The 18,522-nt window shown below is 42.1% G+C and overlaps 1 protein-coding gene across 4 annotated transcripts in view; it reads right to left on the reverse strand.

The window, feature by feature from the left end:
* The window catches only part of JMJD1C (jumonji domain containing 1C), a 306,728-nt gene that overhangs the window by 59,636 nt on the left and 228,570 nt on the right, over positions 1–18,522 (reverse strand). For all 4 annotated transcript variants that reach the window (XR_013636074.1, XM_073353432.2, XM_073353433.2 and 1 more), the window contains exons 4-8: positions 17,142–17,247; positions 7,250–7,374; positions 6,078–6,221; positions 5,764–5,956; positions 3,994–5,675 (exon numbers count right to left, since the gene is read on the reverse strand). Coding sequence is in view for 3 of the 4 variants with exons in the window: in XM_073353432.2 (XP_073209533.1) it covers positions 3,994–5,675; positions 5,764–5,956; positions 6,078–6,221; positions 7,250–7,374; positions 17,142–17,247 (2,250 nt within the window). In the remaining variant the exon portion in view is untranslated. The remainder of the gene's footprint in view (positions 1–3,993; positions 5,676–5,763; positions 5,957–6,077; positions 6,222–7,249; positions 7,375–17,141; positions 17,248–18,522) is intronic.

Here is an 18,522-nt window from a genome sequence, read left to right on the forward strand (position 1 = left end):
CTGGGGAGCTGACCTGGCCAGGGGGAGGGGCACCACTCCCCCAGCTCCAACCAAGCCTGGCCCCCAACCTGCTGTGACCAGGGGAGGGGCGACCCAACCGCGGCCCGCACTTTTCGCGGCCAGGGCATCCCTCCTCCCAGCCCCAACTCTGCTGCGGCCGGGGCACCCAAATCTGCCACAGCGCACCACCCCCGGCCCCAACTCTGCCACAACCAGGACACCTGAACCTGCCGCAGAGTCCCTCCTGCAGCCCCAATTCTGCCACAGCCCGGACCTACTGCGGCCAGGGCACCCCTCCCCCAGCCCGAACCTGCTATGACACCCCTCCCCGGCTCGGACCTGCCAGGGCCAGGCCATCTATCTTGTGGCCCCAGCCCTGGAGCTGCCGCGTCGGGGAGAGCCACCTCTCCCTTCCCCCCTCAAGCCCAGGTGCTGCTGTGGGGAGAGAAAGCTGGGGGGTCCTCTCTCTCCAGCAGAGCTGCAGAGCACCCTCCTGCACCCCAAACCCCTCATCCCCAGCCCCACCCCAGAGCCTGCACTCCCAGCCAGAGCCCTCACACTCCTGCCCCACAACCCTTTGCCCCAACCCTGAGCCCCTCATCCCTGGCCCCACCCCATCACATCACCTCCATATTGGTGCACATAACAAAATTCATTCCGCACATGGGTGGGGAAAATTAGAGGGAACTCTGGCTGGGGCTGTAACTAGAAGACAACAGTCAGCACAAAACAATTGCTGTTATCAATATAATTAAGAAACTGAATACCTGCAGACCAATAGACTTCAGAGTCCTAAGTGAAATTAGTTTATTTTTCTATACCTTCATTACAGGTGAAGCTGACAGAGACACCTACAGTTCAGATTGCCTTCCTCTTTCCCTCATGAGGCCTTTTTTTTAACTGCTTATGACTTGGCCAAACTTTAATCACTTGATATTTTCCAGCCAGGTGTCTGCCTTAGACTGAACTATTTGGAAAAAGGCTCAGCTACAATAGTTCAGCCATTTCTAAGAATGAGTATCAGAAAAAGGAAGATGTTTTGCCCATGTTAAAATATTCTTACACAAACACTGGGAAGCTCAAGCACCTACATGTTGTGAGGCAGGAACTTAAAATTCGGTAGGGAGGTTGCCCTAGTGTTAGGGACTTGCCTTTTGCTACCCCTGTGAAAAGCAAAATTAGACTGTAATATAAGCCTCTGAAAATCAGATTGTTCAACAGAAGTTTGATAAAGACTGGAAGCATTGCTCTCCAAAGGTTTCAACTGAACTGAGCACATTCCTACATCCGAACTGAACTGAGCATGCTGCATCCCAGGTGGCAGAGGCTGAGCAAGCCTTTTTACGCAATTGCTACACCTGGTTGCCAGGGGACACTGTAGCATCAGTCACTGAACTAAATAGTGATGCTGTTGAAACCATCTCAATCCTTCCTCTGCTAACACTCAGGAAGCATGAAGGAGAAGAAATAATCAGTCTGACTCACATGCCAAGGGGTGAGGAGCAGAGGAGGCGGCAGGGAGAGGTGCCAGGGTTGTGTCTCAATAGGAGCAGGGGGTGAGGGACAGAAGCCAGGAGTGTACATGGACAGGAAAAGAGGGGGACAGTGAGGAACACAGGTGGACAAAGGCCAAAGAGTTTATAACCACTGGAGCACACTTCCCTACAGAACCTAGAACTGAACCAGAGTTTCTTGAGTCTCAACATTCCTCTACTATCTACCAAACAGCTGTGAAATCCACTGGCAAAATGAGTGACTTATCCCCTTAACAACATAAGGACATAAGAATGGACATACTGGGTCAGACTAATGGTCCATCTAGCCTAGTATCCTGTCTTCCAACAGCGGCCAGTGCCAGGTGCTTCAGAAGCAATGAACAGAACAGGACAATTATCGAGTGATTCATCTAGTCCCAGCTTCTGGCAATGAGAGGTTTAGGGACACCAAGAGCATGGGGCTGCATCCCTGACCACCTTGGCTAATAGCCATTGATGAACCTATCCTCCATGAACTTATCTAATTCTTTTTCGAACCCAGTTTTATTTGGGCCTTCACAACATCCCCTGGCAGTGAGTTCCACAGGCCGACTGTGCGTTGTGTGAAGAAGCGTTTCGTTTTGTTTGTTTTAAACCTGCTGCTTATTAATTTCATTGGGTGACCTCTTGTTCTTGTGTTATGTGAAGAGGTAAATAAAACTTCCTTATTCTCTTTCTCCACACCAATCATGATTTTATAGACCACTAGCAAAATCATCGCTGTTCTAAGAGGAACGATCCCAGTCTTTTTACCTTTTCCTCAAATAGAGGCTATTTCATACCCCTAATCATTTTTGCTGCCCTTCTCTGTACTTTTTCCAACTCTAGAATATCTTTTTGGAGATGGAGCAACCAGAACTCATACAGTATTCAAAAGGGTAGGTTTATATAGCGGCATTATGATATTTTCTGTCTCACTAGCTATCCTTTTCCTAATGGTTTTGGACTACTGCTGCACATTGAGCAGATGTTTTCAGAGAACTATCCATGATGACTCCAAGATCTCATTCTTGAGTGGTAACAACTAATTTAGACCCCATCATTTTAATGTATAGTTGGAATTATGGTTTCCAATATGCATTACTTTGCACCAATCAATATTGAATTTAATCTGCTATTTTGTTGCCCATTCACCCAGTTTTGTGAGACACCTTTGTAACTCTTTTCAGTGAATTTTGGCCTTAACTCTCTTGAGCAATTTTCTATAGTCTGCAAACTTTGCCATCTCACTGTTTACCTCCTTTTCCAGATCATTTATGAGTACATTGAATGGCACTGGTCCCAGTACATACCCTTGAGGGATTCAGCTATTTACCTCTCTCCACTGTGAAAACTGACCATTTATCCCTTCCCTCTTATCCCATAACTGCTTATTTTGCCTAGGAGCCTTTGGTGTGGGACCTTGTCAAAGGCCTTCTGAAAGTTCAAGTACACTATATCCTGGGCACACTATCCCTGGGAGAGGGGAAGCCAAGGGCACACTCAGAGTCTGCTCTGCAACCAATAGGGAATGAGATGCCATTCCCTGGGAGCTCAGGAGAGGTGAGAAGCCATTTTGGAACAGTCTGCAGTGAGCCAGGGAAAGCAACACTGGCTGTGTGGGGGGCTGGTGACTCCCAGGTCTGCATGCAGGGTTCCTTTTGAGAACTGGCCTTTGGAGACCTGAAAGCAAGATCCCTCAAGTTTGACCCTTTCCCTCTCCAGGGTGACTCCCAGTTTATAGCGTTTTGGTGGGAAAACTTTCCTCAGCCAGTCTGAGGAACCAAATGAATAGGGGGCACTACATTTTTGTAGCCTCTCTAATCTCCCTGAGCATTTCACCATCACCATCCTGGTCAGGTGGTCAGTACTAGATTCCTCCTGCCTCTCATTATTCAAGCATGGAATTTCTATTCATAGAGATTCTATGGTACAGATTAATTTAAGATTTTTTTAAAGTCCTTGTAGTATCTGGTCCCTGTAGTGAATTGCTACCAGTTACACCATTAATTCAAGTGGTAAAGTTTTGTGCTGTGGATCTATAGGTCCTAACCTTACTGATGACCCAATATAGTTTCACATGATGAAATGTTTATATCTTCAATCTGTATTTTAAAAACCGTAGGAAGTTATGTACAACCACTGCGCCCTCCCCACCCCCAAAACAGCTATGTTAAAAGTCAGTTAAAATTAAAAAAAGTCAAGCATGCAAAAGCTAGAAAAGGCCAGAATGAAGGTTGCCAATGCCCTCTTAGTTTGGTCCCCCTATTCATGTGCATTATGAAACAGTCATCTTACTGGAACACTCATACTTCTATGCAGTTTTGCCAAGAGCATATAAGGGAAAAAAAAACATTTTCATGGACAACTATTGGGAAATGGGCTAACAATTATTTTTGTAACCACTGTACTTGCGCATACAAGCCAGTGACCTTAAAGTACTATTAAAAGTAATAATTAAGAAAGCAGAATCACTTACCCTTCTTAAAGAAGCCTCAGCATTAACAGGAGTTTCTGGATGGACCCATTTAGAGGAGGGTAGACCAAGTCCTGAGTAAGCATGTGTTCCATTTGGATACTGCCAAATAATTGGATAAAGTCCTATCTGATTATATGAAGCAGAAGGATGAGCTTGTCCAAGAAGATGTGGAGACTGGTGCTGTAACATCTGCTGCTGGTGTGCTAATGCCAAATGGCTTAAGCTGCTGGCATGAGCAGTCTCCAGTCGTGGATGGCCACCTAATAAGGAAGCTGTAGGCACTCCAGGTAACACTGCAGGAAGTAGATGAGGGTGATGAACAGAATGGTGAGATGCAGTACTAAGAGAATGAGTGTTAATAGCAGATAATGGAGTCTGATTTGAAGACCCAGTTAACAGATGGGGTGCACCACTTAATGCAGGATGATGCGTGTTCGGATTTAAACAGGTTCTGTGGGATGAGGAATGAAGAGGATAATTATGCTGATGTAAGTAAGGTGAAATGTGATTAGTTCCTGTTTCTTGACCAATAAGAGTGGGATCCCTGTATACTGTGAAATGTTCATTCTTGTCAATAATAAGAGGACTTTTAGTAGCTTCTAACGCACTAACTCGAGTTGGAACCGGATGAAAACTAGACCTAGGCACATCATGCTCAGTTTTATTTGCTGACCTTGATACTCCAGTAACATGGCTGTTCTGATAACTAACCTTTGACTTCACAGTATCAGGAGATTGGGTGAGTTTAGGCTTAACATCAGGTGAAGAATATGACTTTGTTTTAGGATGATCAACTGAAGTACTAGATTTTGACTTCATAGCATCAGAGGCTGGACTTTGTTTAGGTAGTTTACCCTCTTCAGCTAATGAAACTACATTTAATGAAGACACAAATGAGCCATGTTGAACTTTTTCTTTTTCAGGATTTAAATGTTCATTTACTGTCGTTTTCATAATCCCAGACTGTATCAAATCCATTTTACTGACAACATCGCTAACCCAACTTTGATCAGTTTCTCGTTTTCTTACTTCTAGAAAATTTACATTTGTAAATTGATGTTTTAAATTGCTGCCACAGGACACTATTTTCTGAAGTTTCTGCAACCCAAAGGTACTTGCAGCATTTTCCTGGCTCTCCTTATCAGAATTGGTTTCAGTAGTTGCATCACCACCACATTTTGGTGTAGGCGGCCTGGGTACAAACTGCTCATTTGTTAACAATTCCATAGTATTCCGATTTTCTACACTGCACTCTTGAACACGTGCATCACTGGCACTCTGACTATGAAATTTCAGCTGCTCTGCTGGACGGAGTGATTTTTTTTCTTGTAGGTCTAATTCAGCTGACTTTGGTCTTTCTGCATCTTGATGATTTTTATCTGCTTGTATTTCATCCCATGGAGACTGCCTATCTATTAGTGTCTGTTCCTCTACCCCCTCACTACTCTGGGATTTTCCTTCTTCTCCATTTATGTTTGAAGTGTTCTTGCTTTTCAACTCATTCTCTGAATTTTGCTCTGATGAAGAATCTGTTAATCTTTTATTTGAATTTTCTGAGTCACTGCTCTCAGAGTAGTCAGAGATATTGTCTGTCCGCACTCTTTTCATACTTAGTTTCTTTTCATCCTCTTCAGGTTTTCTTCTTTTACTAATAAAGTGTTTATGTTTACTTTTGGGATTTTCTGTAGAGGAGAAAGAAATTATTATTACATTTTTAGTCAGGGACAGTTTTAAGAATTTCTCCCCCTCCCCTTTCAAAAATGCTCCTACCTCCTCGACATATATAATCATATTTTTCTTCCTTCATCTTCTCCTCATCAGGCATGCTGCTATCTGAGCCTTTCCTTTTATTTGGACGAGCATTCCGTTGTTGATGGTGCTGGTGAGAGTTCTGTTTTGGTGTTGCAGTTTGGGAATTCATGGCTGGTCTGGGACTATTTGCTTGAGCACGTGTATAATGCCCCTAAATATAATCAAATAATTAATTCACCCAACATGATCCTAATTAATCTGTTTAAATACAGATATTCAACATTTACAATAAACCAAAACATCACTTAAGTAGAAAAAGAAAATATATCTACGTGGGCTGTGTTGCTGTTCTGGTTGGAACGAGACCTGCGACGTGATGTGATGCCAATATTTTCACCTTTCAACAAAGAGTGAACAACATCATCTAGAAAGGTCATCTGAACCATAGAAGGATCAACATTCTGTGGTTCTAACACCTGGTTTATTAAAAGAAGAAGAAATCCATAATTAACAGGTTTTTAAACATAGTCTACCCTATATTTCCTACATCAATGTTTGTGCCAAATACATAGTTCATATGGTACACTGAAAAAGTATCCAAAGGAAAGCCCTAGTTCATCTTGACAAGCTAGCCTGTTGTAAGACTTCTCAGTGGAATGGGGAAGCAGCAAAACCCAAGCATTACCATTTTGTGTTCAAGTTAACAGTTTTATTAGACCACTATTACATTGGCTCCTTTTTCCCCCAAGCTGACAATGATAAACTGAAAAGCGATCAAACTCTTGTTAGAGGATGACCATTAAGCAAGTTTTTAAAAACTGAATACAATCTGGCTATAAAAAGAAGAGGAAAGTAACTGGTGAAAGAGAATGGCAAAATGCAGAGCAAGACGACAGATTCATATAAAGAAATTTGCAAGTTAATTACAAAGAATTTGAACATTAAGTTAGACAAACTTGCATTCTGCCATTTGATTCTGTTGGTCACTTCAAGGAAGACAAGTCATTTACTATATTAACACTAATTCAATACTCCCAGGTTTCTCTTGGAATATAATTCTCCATTTTGCCATGAAAATTCTTGTTTTAAACTTTTAGGAATAGTACCAACTGCAACTGAAAGCTACTAAAATAAATGCTTAATATCACATGACTCAAAGAGATTTTAACTGCTTCTGAAAAAGTTATCATTGGAATGATGGGAAACAAATTCGAAGCAGAGTTGATATTAGAGACCGTTTCTTGGTTCTAGATATTAGAGACTGATTCATTTTAAGCATTTCAATAATCAGGTAATGATTATATAAGAGAACCTAAAATCTTAGACGTTGACTTATTGCTTAAATGCATATTGTTTAAACATAACTTTCAGACTAATAAGGGATATACTTGTATCCATTTGAAGAGAACAGCATAATAAATCTACCACCACCACAACACTTTAAAAAATATCAAACATTTACATTGGGCATAAAACTTTTCTGAATAAGGGTCATAATATTTACCTGGTCATTCATAACAATCATAGTGCGGGTAAAAAGATCATGATGAGTAATTATACCAGTGAACCACTGGGTGGCAGAATCCTGTCTGTATACTCTCACTCTATAGCCGTTTAAGGAATATGGACCTTTAAAAGGAAAATGTTACAGAAAAACATTGAGAAATTCAGCCAAAAAAATTTTTTTTTGATCATGTAGCATTTATAAATGCGCAGGGAATGATTAACAAACCAGATGTGTATCTAGCACACTGGCCAGCCAGTGCATTTTACTTCTGATTCAAAAAGACATTTTGGAATACATGGGAATGTTTAACATGATTTGGTGATTCTAAGGTCAATTATGCGAATGTTTTCAAATAACGGTTTTCTTATCTTACTAACACTTGCTGCATCTGTAAAGACAAATCATGAAAAAAACCAAATCACGAAAGGTAACCATAGAAGAGTAAGCTGAAAGGCAAGAGTGTCACAGCAGATTATATGGACACTGTTGAACAAGCTGATCACATGCTCAGATGCCTTTTCAGGAGAAACAATTTAGATCTCTGTGTTTGGGTTCTGCAGCTGCCAAGTTTGTCCATCACTGACCACAAAGTTTATTTCCACTGAGGTAGTTCAGAAAAGCAAAGTCTCTTCTAGTGGCCCCATAACAAGCTGCAAAAAGATGGAAAGAATTGTGTTCTATTTTAAATGAATGATTTAACGGTATATTGCAGGGAGACAAGATTCCAGATTCATAGATGGAGGCAGAAATTGTACTCATTCCTAGAGAAGGAAAAGATCATTCCAGTTGTGTATCATACAGACCTATTTCTTAATTAACATGGACGCTAAAACTTATGCTAAGCTTCTAGCAAAAAGACTGAGTGTCATTTTGCACAAATAGTTTCACCCAGACCAGTCTCAGTTCATTGCTGGCAGGCATCTATCTGATAATCTCAGAAGAACTCTGAATTTGATCTACAGTGTTAATTCTTGAAATTCTTCCTGTGTGCTTCTTTCTATGGGTGCTGAGAAAGCCTGTGACCGGCTGGAGTGGGAGTACTTCAGACAGATTTTAGTAAAGTTTGGTTTTTTAAATCAGTTTTGTAGAGGCATACTGGTCCTGTATACTGATCCTTAAGCATCTGCTTTGGTTAATGGCCATCAGTCATTGCCTTTTAATTTGTCTAGGGAATGACACAGGGTTGCCCTTATCCAACTTGTTGGTTGCTTTGGCAATAAAGCCATATGCAAATAAGTGTGAGAAAATCCACTTAGTAAAGGGCATCAAGACATCATCTGGATTAGAACAGAAAATAGATTGTATGCTGAGGATGTCTTGTTATATTTGGAAGGTATGTATCATTTTGATTTAAAAATATGTTGATAAGAAAACAGCCAGCAAACCATAACTTTTTGCCGGGTTCTTTGAATATTAATCTGACCCTGAAAAAGTAATGTACAATGTAGTATATTTTAACATTTTATTGTAACTTTAGCTTAATTAAAAAAAAAGAATTGTGCTCTAGTTTTAAAAAGTGTAAACTTGTTAAAGAAATCTTAAACCTGATCCTTTAAAAGTATATGCACAGTATCTGAACAAATTCAAGTCCAAAAGAAGGCTATGTACACAACATAGATAAGACTGCTCAGCATTGTCATCCTAAAGCATTAAAAATCATGCCTTCTGCTTTCTGAGACTATAGGGTTCATGTTTTCAAGCTTTTTCCCACAACCATGAGCATTAGAAATGTATTCCTCTCACTTTCATTATCTCTGGGCAGGTCTACACTTAAAATGCTGTTGTCGTGCAGCTGCGCTGCTGTTGCGCTTCAGTGAAGACACTACTAGGGTCAAGAGGAGAGCTTCTCCCATTGGCATATTTAATCCACCTCTGCGAGAGACAGTAGATATGTCAACAAGAAAAGCCCTCCTTTCGACACAGATTTGTCTACTCCGTCCGTTAGGTTGGTACAACTGCATCGTTCGGGGTGTGGATTTTTCACACACGAGTGACCTAGTTATACCACTGCAAGTTTATAGTGTATACTTGGCCTCTCTCTCATTACTACAGTATCTGAATGCATCACAAACATTAATTTACCTTCTACGACACCTCTGACAGAAGAAGGGGTGGTTTTAACCCTATTTTGCAGTTCGGGAGTTGAGGCACAAAGATAAGGATCAAATGTTTCCACAATTTTGGGAGCTCAATTTGAGACGTCTAGGACCTGATTTCTAAAATAACTTAGCATTATATTGCACTTGGTATGTTCAAAGCACAGCTCCTATTGACTTCAGTTGCAGCTGTGACTGCTCAGCACTTCTGCAAATCAGACCTCAGGGTCCCAATTTGGATACCCAGAAAATGAGAAACAGAGTTAGTGGGCACCTGTGAAAAAGTATGATTTAAGTGATTTGCTAAATATCACATGGTAACTTTGTGGCAGAAACAGGGATAGTACTTCCCCCAAGGCAGCTTTCAAGTACCTTAACCAGGAGATCATTCTTTCTCTTTCTGCAACCCACTGCCTCATTCACTACACACCTTCCAAATTCTGCAGCAAAAGCAACAGGGACCCTGCAGGCAATAGTGTCCCTCACTACTCAACCTTGATTCACCCCAAAGCAGTTCCACCCTGTGCTCTGAATGTAGAAGGGGTCCAATGGAAAAAATAGTATGTGATCATGTAATTAAAGACAGTAACATAATGCATATAACAAGGGGACTGAATTAAAGTTGCATGGACAAACTTAATCCTGGCATTTGCTAACTTTTGAGAGCTTGACATAGCAACCCAAATGTTTTTAACACAGGTTTTTGCCTGTAGTTTCCTCGGGTTTTAAAAGGGCAAACTGAAAAAACTAGAAAATTCATCATGCAGCATCATATTGACACCCATGATTCATCAGCAGGATTGGAATCTTAGATCCACGACACAGATGTTTGCCACTTGAACTAATGGAGCAACTGATAGCAATAGTAGGTTGTCATCCCATATGTGGACCAGCATTAGAGAGGGATGAGACACATACTTTGCCAATGGATTTCACTGATAATTGCTGACAGCAGAGGAACCATGAGACTCTGGAATCTTGGATTCCACTCCTGGGTCTGACAGGGAGTGTATCTCGTGGGCAAAGACTCCTCTTCTGCCCATTTTCCCCAAGTTTGACCCTTTTTCTTTCCTGTGCCTTCCAAGAGTTTTCTTGCTCAGCCAGACCTAGTCGCCCCCTGTCCATATACTAATTCCCTCCTCACTCCCAGACTGTTTGCCCAGCCAATGCCAGTGCTCCTCCTGTACCCTACCTACTTGTCAGGTCTGTCTCCTCTCCCTCCCTGTGTTCCTCCCCCACTGCTAGTTCACAGAATCAGTCTCATTGTCCAGCCAGTAACAATCTCCACTCCATCCCGCAAGTTCCTCAGAGTTCTTTCCCATAGCCAGTTCCTCCCCGCACCCTGTTTCTTTACTTGGCTCCTATTCTCCTTGCGTAATCAGTTCAAGTCTCACACTTGCAAGCTCCCAGCCCCAGTCTCCTATATTCCCTCTCTCAGACTCCCAGTTCCAGTTTCTTCTACCACTCAGCCCCTAGTCCTAGTGTCCTTGCCCAGCCAGTTCCAATTTCTCTCCCCTGCCTCCTTGTCTAATCTACTTCCTTTCCCTTTCCCCTACACCAGCTTTTGTGCCCTCTGCATTCACATCAGACAGTTTCCTTCTCCATGCTGCCTGGGTGCCCTCCATATTGGTGCACAAAGCATTCATTTGGTCGGGGTGGGGCCAAGAGGTTTGGAGTGTGGGAGGGGGCTCAGGGCTGGGGCAGAGGGTTGGGTTGCAGGGGTATGAGGGCTCTGGCTGAGGATGTGGGCTCCGGGGTGGGGCCAGGGATGAGGGACTCACAGTTGGGGCAGAGAGTTGGAGTATGAGGTCAAACTAGCCAGATAAATCTGCCCACTTCCTGTTTACAATGTCACCAGAAAGTAAGAATAAGTGTTCCCATAGGACTTTTGTAGCCAGCATTCCAAGGTATTCATGTGCCAGATGCGCTAAAGATTCATATGCCCCTTCATGCTTCAGCCACCACTCCAGAGGACATGCTTCCATGCTGATGACGCTCATTAAAAAAATGTGTTAATTAAATTTGTGACTGAACTCCTTATGGAAGAATTGTAGGTCTACTGCTCTAAGAATGGAGATTCCACCACCTCCCTACGTAACCCATTCCAGTGCTTCACCACCCTCATAGTGAAATAGTTTTTCCTAATATCCAACCTAGACCTCCCTCACTGCAACTTGAGACCATTGCTTAGAATCATAGAATCTCAGGGTTGGAAGGGACCCCTGAAGGTCATCTAGTCCAACCCCCTGCTCGAAGCAGGACCAATTCCCAGTTAAATCATCCCAGCCAGGGCTTTGTCAAGCCTGACCTTAAAAACCTCTAAGGAAGGAGATTCTACCACCTCCCTAGGTAACGCATTCCAGTGTTTCACCACCCTCTTAGTGAAAAAGATTTTCCTAATATCCAATCTAAACCTCCCCCACTGCAACTTGAGACCATTACTCCTCGTTCTGTCATCTGCTACCATTGAGAACAGTCTAGAGCCATCCTCTTTGGAACCCCCCCTTCATGTAGCTGAAGGCTGCTATCAAATCCCCCCTCACTCTTCTCTTCTGCAGACTAAATAATCCCAGTTCCCTCAGCCTCTCCTCGTAAGTCATGTGCCCCAGCCCCCTAATCATTTTCGTTGCCCTCCACTGGACTCTCCCCAATTTGTCCACATCCCTTCTGTAGTGGGGGGACTAACACTGGACACAATACTCCAGGTGTGGCCTCACCAGTGCTGAACAGAAGGGATTAATCACTTCCCTCGATCTGCTGGCAATGCTCCTACTAATACAACCCAATGTGCTGTTGGCCTTCTTGGCAACAAGGGCAAACTGCTGACTCATATCCAGCTTCTCATCCACTGTAACCCCTAGATCCTTTTCTGAAAAACTGCTGCTTAGCCATTCGGTCCCCAGCCTGTAGCGTTGCATGGGATTCTTCCTTCTTAAATGCAGAACTCTGCACTTGTCCTTGTTGAACCTCATCAGATTTCTTTTTGCCCAATCCTCCAATTTGTCTTGGTCACTCTGGACTCTATGCTTACCCTCCAGCGTATCTATCTCTCCCCCCATCTTAGTGTCATCTGCAAACTTGCTGAGGGTGCAATTCATCCCATCATCCAGATTATTAAAAAAGATGTTGAAAAAAAACAGCCCTAGGACCGGGACCCAGGTCCAGCCCCAGTACCGGGATGCTGGCTGTTTAAAACATACAAAACGTTGTGAACTGGATCTCTAAATTACAGGAGCAAAACTTTTTTTTGCAGAAAACAAGGGATTCTACTCGGAAGCTGAATCAAAGTACAACTGCAAAACTATCTAGTACGAATGCTCTCTACATATTTCTCCATCTCCAATTTCATCATCTATCACATTTTCATGTCAGTGCAAGATTGTTCCTTTAAAAATACTGGTGAGGGCTTTTCCCTGTCTTGTTTTAAATGTTCCAGGTAAGGGGCCTTCCACCACTTCCCCTGGAAAACTTACAACAGAATACATTTAGCTGTTTTAGAAGGTTTTTCCTGATACTTAATATAATGGCCAATGGTGTGTCTAATGTACCACTGCTTTCTGTTATACCTGTTTGTAGCATACCACCCTAAATAATACTCTCCCCCTCCTTGGTGTTTATACTCTTCAAATATTTATAAACTGTTATTACCACACCTCTTCCTAATTGTCATTCACACAAACTTAACAAATTTAGATCTCTGAATCTTCTATTTTAAATCAGCCCTTTTAGCCTCTTTTTGTTGCTCCTTGCAACTCCAATTTGCGTAAAGCTTTCTGGTATGCAGGTGCCCAGAACTGAATGCAATCCTTCAGTGTGTCAGAGAAAGCACTACATCCTCTTCATTCTGAGATGCAAAGGCCATATGCATGCACCCAAAATTGCATCCACTTTTTATGCTACTGTCTCTTTTTGCAAAGTCCCTTTGAATCTGCAGCACACTGTCACATCTCTCTCTTTTTGGAAACATCGCTTTCGACGTTTGCCCCTACATTTTGAATATCTGTGTTTAAATTATTTTATTTTGTATGTACTATTGTAGCTTGGAGTTTTTCCAACACACTCTCATAAGTTTTGGCCCATAGTTCTTTATTAGTAGTATTACAGCAGCTCCCAGAGGCTCCACTCTAACCTGGGGGTTCCTTGGATGAGGCATTATACAAACATAGACAGCCCATGTCCAGAGAGTTTTTCAGTCTAAATTAAGGAAAAACATAACAAGTGCACATAAACAGAAGGAGAAGCAGCAGAGAGGTAAGACGATGGTAAAAGTGACAGTAGCACATGATTACACTGACTAACTAGGAGTATAATTTGAACATTTCCAGTCTTTTTTTTTTGTTTTTTTGAAGACAATGTTATCAATAATTCCTGTTGGCCATTTGCCTGGCCATTGTCTGATGGCAATTTACCGTAGGCGTCATGGCAGAAGTGGATCGTGAGGAGGGAGCTAAAGTATGAGGTAGTGGCTTTATGGATGATTTCAGGAAAGGCACCCTACGCAATAGGGGGACAGAATGAACATGCTTGGACAAACAAATGATTATGGTTCTCATTGTCAGCAGAACAGAGAAGCAACAAGGAGGCACAAAAGCATATAATGGGGGGGGAGGGGCGTGCTACACTGTCACTATCTTAAAGTAGATGTGGGCAAACTAAAGCCTGCGGGCCACAACCGGCCCACGGGACCCTCTTGCCCAGCCCCTGAGCTCCTGGCCCGCAAGGCAGGCCTCCAGCCCCTCCCCCGCTGTTCTCCCTCCTCCACAGCCTCAGCTCACTATGCCGCTGGCACAATGCTTTGGGCAGCGCTGCTGCAGAGCCCAGCCTGACCTAGTGCTCTGTGCTGCGCGGCTGGCTCCAGCCAGGAGACACGGCTGTAGAGCCGCCAGCCACAGGTGCTCCAGGCAACGCGGTAAGGGGGCAGGGAGCAGGGGGTTGGACAGAGGGCGGTGAGTTCGGGGAGGGTGGTCAGAGGGCGGGTGTGTGGATAGGCGTCAGGGCGGTCAGAGGGCAGGGAACAGCGGGGTTGAATGGGGGCAGGGGCCCCAGGGGGGCAGTCAGGAAGGAGAGGGGAATTGGATGGGGTGGCGGGGGCAGTCAGGGGTGGGGGTCCCAGGGAGGCCATCAGGGAACAGGGGTTGGATGGGGCAGGAGTCCTGGGGGCAGGGGATGGAGGGTGCCGTCAGGGGGCGAGAAGTAGGGGAGGAGCGATGGGAGAGGGGGCCGGGCCACACCTGGCTGTTTGGGGAGGCACAGCCTCCCCTAACTGGCCCTCCATACAATTTCCGAAACCCGATGCAGCCCTTTGGCCAAAAAGTTTGCCCACCCCTGCCTTAAAGGCTTGAATAACAAACTTGTGATTTGATGTGGTAGTGAAGAGAGAGCCAGTGGAAGGACTCAGGGGGATAACACATTCACAAAGATGAAACAGGAAGAGATTTAGAAACAGCGTTTGAATAGACCTGAGGAGCAAGGTGCATGTCACGAAGGCCAGGGAACAGGCAGCTGCAAGAGTCAAAAAGGAAAACGATAAAAGCTGGATGACAGTTTTAGACATACTGTATGCACAGAAAGAAAAAGGATGGATCTTGGAAATTTTACTGAAAAAGAAGAAGAAGGATTTAAATACAACCTCACTGTGTGGGTTTAAACACAGGGCAGATTTGAAGATGCTGCCCAGTTATGGGCCTGATTGAGTTGGGAAGATAGGTGATGCTGACTTGATAAAGGATGACAGACAACAGAGGGGAGGAAAGGAAAGATGAGTTTATTTTAATAAAATAAGATGAAGCTATTGTAATGTGCTCTCCATGAGGTTACCCTTAAAATCATTCAGAGACTGAAACTGATAGAGAACGTAATGTCTCGCTTTATTGGGTAGGCCACATTGCTGGGAGCATATGATACTAGTGCTCCTTAAACTGCATTGGCTGTCTACTGGTCTCTGCACAAAGTTTAAGGTGCTGGTTATCACCTACAAAAGCCCTAAATGGCCTAGAATATGGTTAACTGAGAAACGACCTCTCCCCATGCCACACCTCCACAGCTGTGATCAGCAGAGGTACTTGAGCTAGAATCCCCTTCATTATAAAAAAAAAAAAGAGGGTATTGATAGCAAGGCATTTGCTATGAGATGTGTGAGGCTCTGGAACTTGCTCCAACCCTTGGTTGGAAACAGCCTGATATTTGATGACCTTCTGGGCATGCTGCAAAAACATGTTTCATAGGGTTTTTGACAAGGGTAAGCTTCCTGGAATGATGAAGGGATGAAAAAGGAGCTTTTTTGTAGAGGACAGGCTTGCAGAGTTTCTTTTAAACAATTATTTTAATGATGTTAGTGTTTTGTTGTATTATGTGGTTGGGGTGCCTACAGCTTTATATAGGTGTGTTTTTATTATATTCAAAATAAAATGAATAAGTAGAACGAATTCAGTTTTAGTTCCCTTTGTATTTGGCCCTATCTTGAGTTCATGCTACTCCAAATCCATTATCTTCTGCAAATTTAATCAGCACACTGTAAACTCCCTCTTCCAGATCACATAATATTAAATCTAATACTGACCCTAGTGTCACCACACAAGATACTTCCTCCACAATTGAGTACATTGTCTAATTCCAGTAGTCTTTGTTTGTCATCCATTAGCCAGCATACCATCCATGGAATAGCAATCATGTCTAAGCAACTCAAATTCAGCAAGAGAGAAGATATCAAATGTTTTACTAAAATTCAGATATTAGACCTATTGTGTTCCCTTCATCCACTAATTTTGTAATTTTATCAAAGCAGCAATGAAGTTTGGCATGATTTGTTCTTAAAAATTCTAGCTTCCTTATGCTCATACTTTTAATTTCGTCTGGTTGTTTTGCACATTTTTTCCCTCAAAATTTGTGTTGTTATTTAACTCGGGATTTACTTCTTGATCTTACAAACGCTTACATGACTATAGTAAATGTATGCTACTTTAGAATGATTTATTAGCAAAGTTACTCCAAATAAACCCCTCCCCCTTACTTCACATCAGCTTTCACAAAACTTCCATTTTACAAACTAGAAAACCAACAACTTCATGGATTAGCAGCAACTATAGGAATGGGGACTGAGAGTTACAAAACCTCAACTATTTGAAAGCCACATGTCAAAATCTCAGCAGGCCATCATACAGTACAAAATCTGATAGTGTTTCAGATATAGTTACCGCAATATAATAGTAACTGGTTGGAAAGAAGCACAATTGTAAATGGCAGGCCATTGTTATTAGAGCTGAGCAGTTCTAACGGAAATCATTGTACTTCTGACTAACAGTTTGTTATCCCAAAGAATGTTTCCTTCTTTAGAGCACATAACAGTATAGTGTGGACTAAAAAGAAAACGTGGTTATTATTTATTGATTAAGGCACCATCACTAGTCTCAACACCAAAATCATAAATAAAATGTCCAGCGTTCTGCCTGATGGTATTATTAAACTGCTGTATAGCTATTAAAGGGTGTGACACAAGTTAAAAAAAAACAACCCCCCCCCCCAAATCTGTGCATGATCATTTACACATTTGCTTGAAAATCTGGGTGTATACTTGCATCACAGCTTTTTTCCCCAATTGCGTTTTGTTGTTTTAACAAACTATTTTCAAAGGGCCTAGTTAGAAAAGTTGAACTGTGTGAGATATGCTCTATAATAATACCACTTAGGGATAAATGGCATCCAACCTAGTGCTTTAAAATAGCTACACACATATACACGAAAACAAAAAAAAAAAAAAAAAAGGAAATACAAAACACACATATTTCTCAAATTACCTTGCATAAAAATCTCCTGAACCTTTTGTTCTTTTACCCAGACTTTTACTTCCTCATGAAGCTGCGGGTTGTCCCTGAGAACTGGGTTTAGACTGTCTACGTCGTCCTAGAGATTTAAAAAAGAACCATATGTTATGTTTATTCATAACATTTATGATGTTTATCTTTCTAAACACATTCCAAAGTACAATTTGAAACAAGACTGTAAAATGTATTGGTTCAATACAAATCCATGGGTTATTTTTAGAAAAATCTCATACGTGCAAGCTGTATTTGTTAGTAGTAAGAGTGATTTTCATGAGGAAAAAAGTACACTGGATCCCATACATGGTCAGACTTACAAGCTATTAATAGACTCACACTTTCATAAATAAGGCCTTCCCTATAACCTAATGTTACTCTATAAAGAGTTCAATGTTTACGAGAACACGGTAACATTTGTTTCAACAAAGTGGCGTTAAAATCAGAAGCCTGAAATGTCCAATTCATATTTTTTTATACACACACACTGCCACTGCAAGAGAGAATTTAAATATTTATACCAACATATAAATGTGCATATGTAAGAAAAGAAAACTACTATTGCTAGTTTTTAATATGACACAGAACCTGGTAAACGGTCTTGATTGAAATAAGACATATTTCAGTTTTGGTCCAAACTGTCATTAGCAAAGATTTTATTTTAAAATAAATTCTCTTTACAATGTACATCTTTGAGTTAATCAGAAAGTATCTAGAAAATTAAATAAATCCATTTTTGGTGGCACTGTCCTCATAAAGGGGCAGATCTGGACACAAATTAACATTTTTTTCCTGTACTTAGAAACATGGTTTATTCAGTCATGGGATCTACTACAACCTGTCAATTCACCTGTGGGCTCTGATATTTTTCTCTCTCTCTTTCAAAGCACAATTACTACTCCTGAATTTGAAATCAGTGGCAGGAGCCCTAGAGTAACTGGGAGGAACAAAAGCCATAGTTGGTGGCTCTTTGAGAAGTACATTGGCAGATCTTGGAAACGGTGGACAGAAGGTACATGTAGTTGTGTGAAGAGGCCCCCATAGAGAGAGAAAATAATTAGAGAGATCCTCAGCACATAGGTTATAAAATATTTTAATAATAACTGCCCATTGCCTTTTAGTGTCTGCTTGTTACCATTTAAAAGTGTTTTCCTTCACCTATACCTTTCTGCTTCCTTCCTGTCTTTTAACTTTTTATCCTTAGAATGGGAGTAGGGATGTGTGAAGAATCTAATTAGAGACCAAAAGATGACACAGACTTGGAAAACTGAAAATCTGTCTCCCACCCACAGTACTGCATAGGCTTCAACTCTTATACCTCTGCCCGCACATACAGCTTACTCCACTTGACATTTTATTA

The sequence above is a fragment of the Lepidochelys kempii genome, chromosome 7 (assembly GCF_965140285.1).
Source record: "Lepidochelys kempii isolate rLepKem1 chromosome 7, rLepKem1.hap1, whole genome shotgun sequence".
Lineage (NCBI taxonomy): Eukaryota > Metazoa > Chordata > Testudines > Cheloniidae > Lepidochelys > Lepidochelys kempii.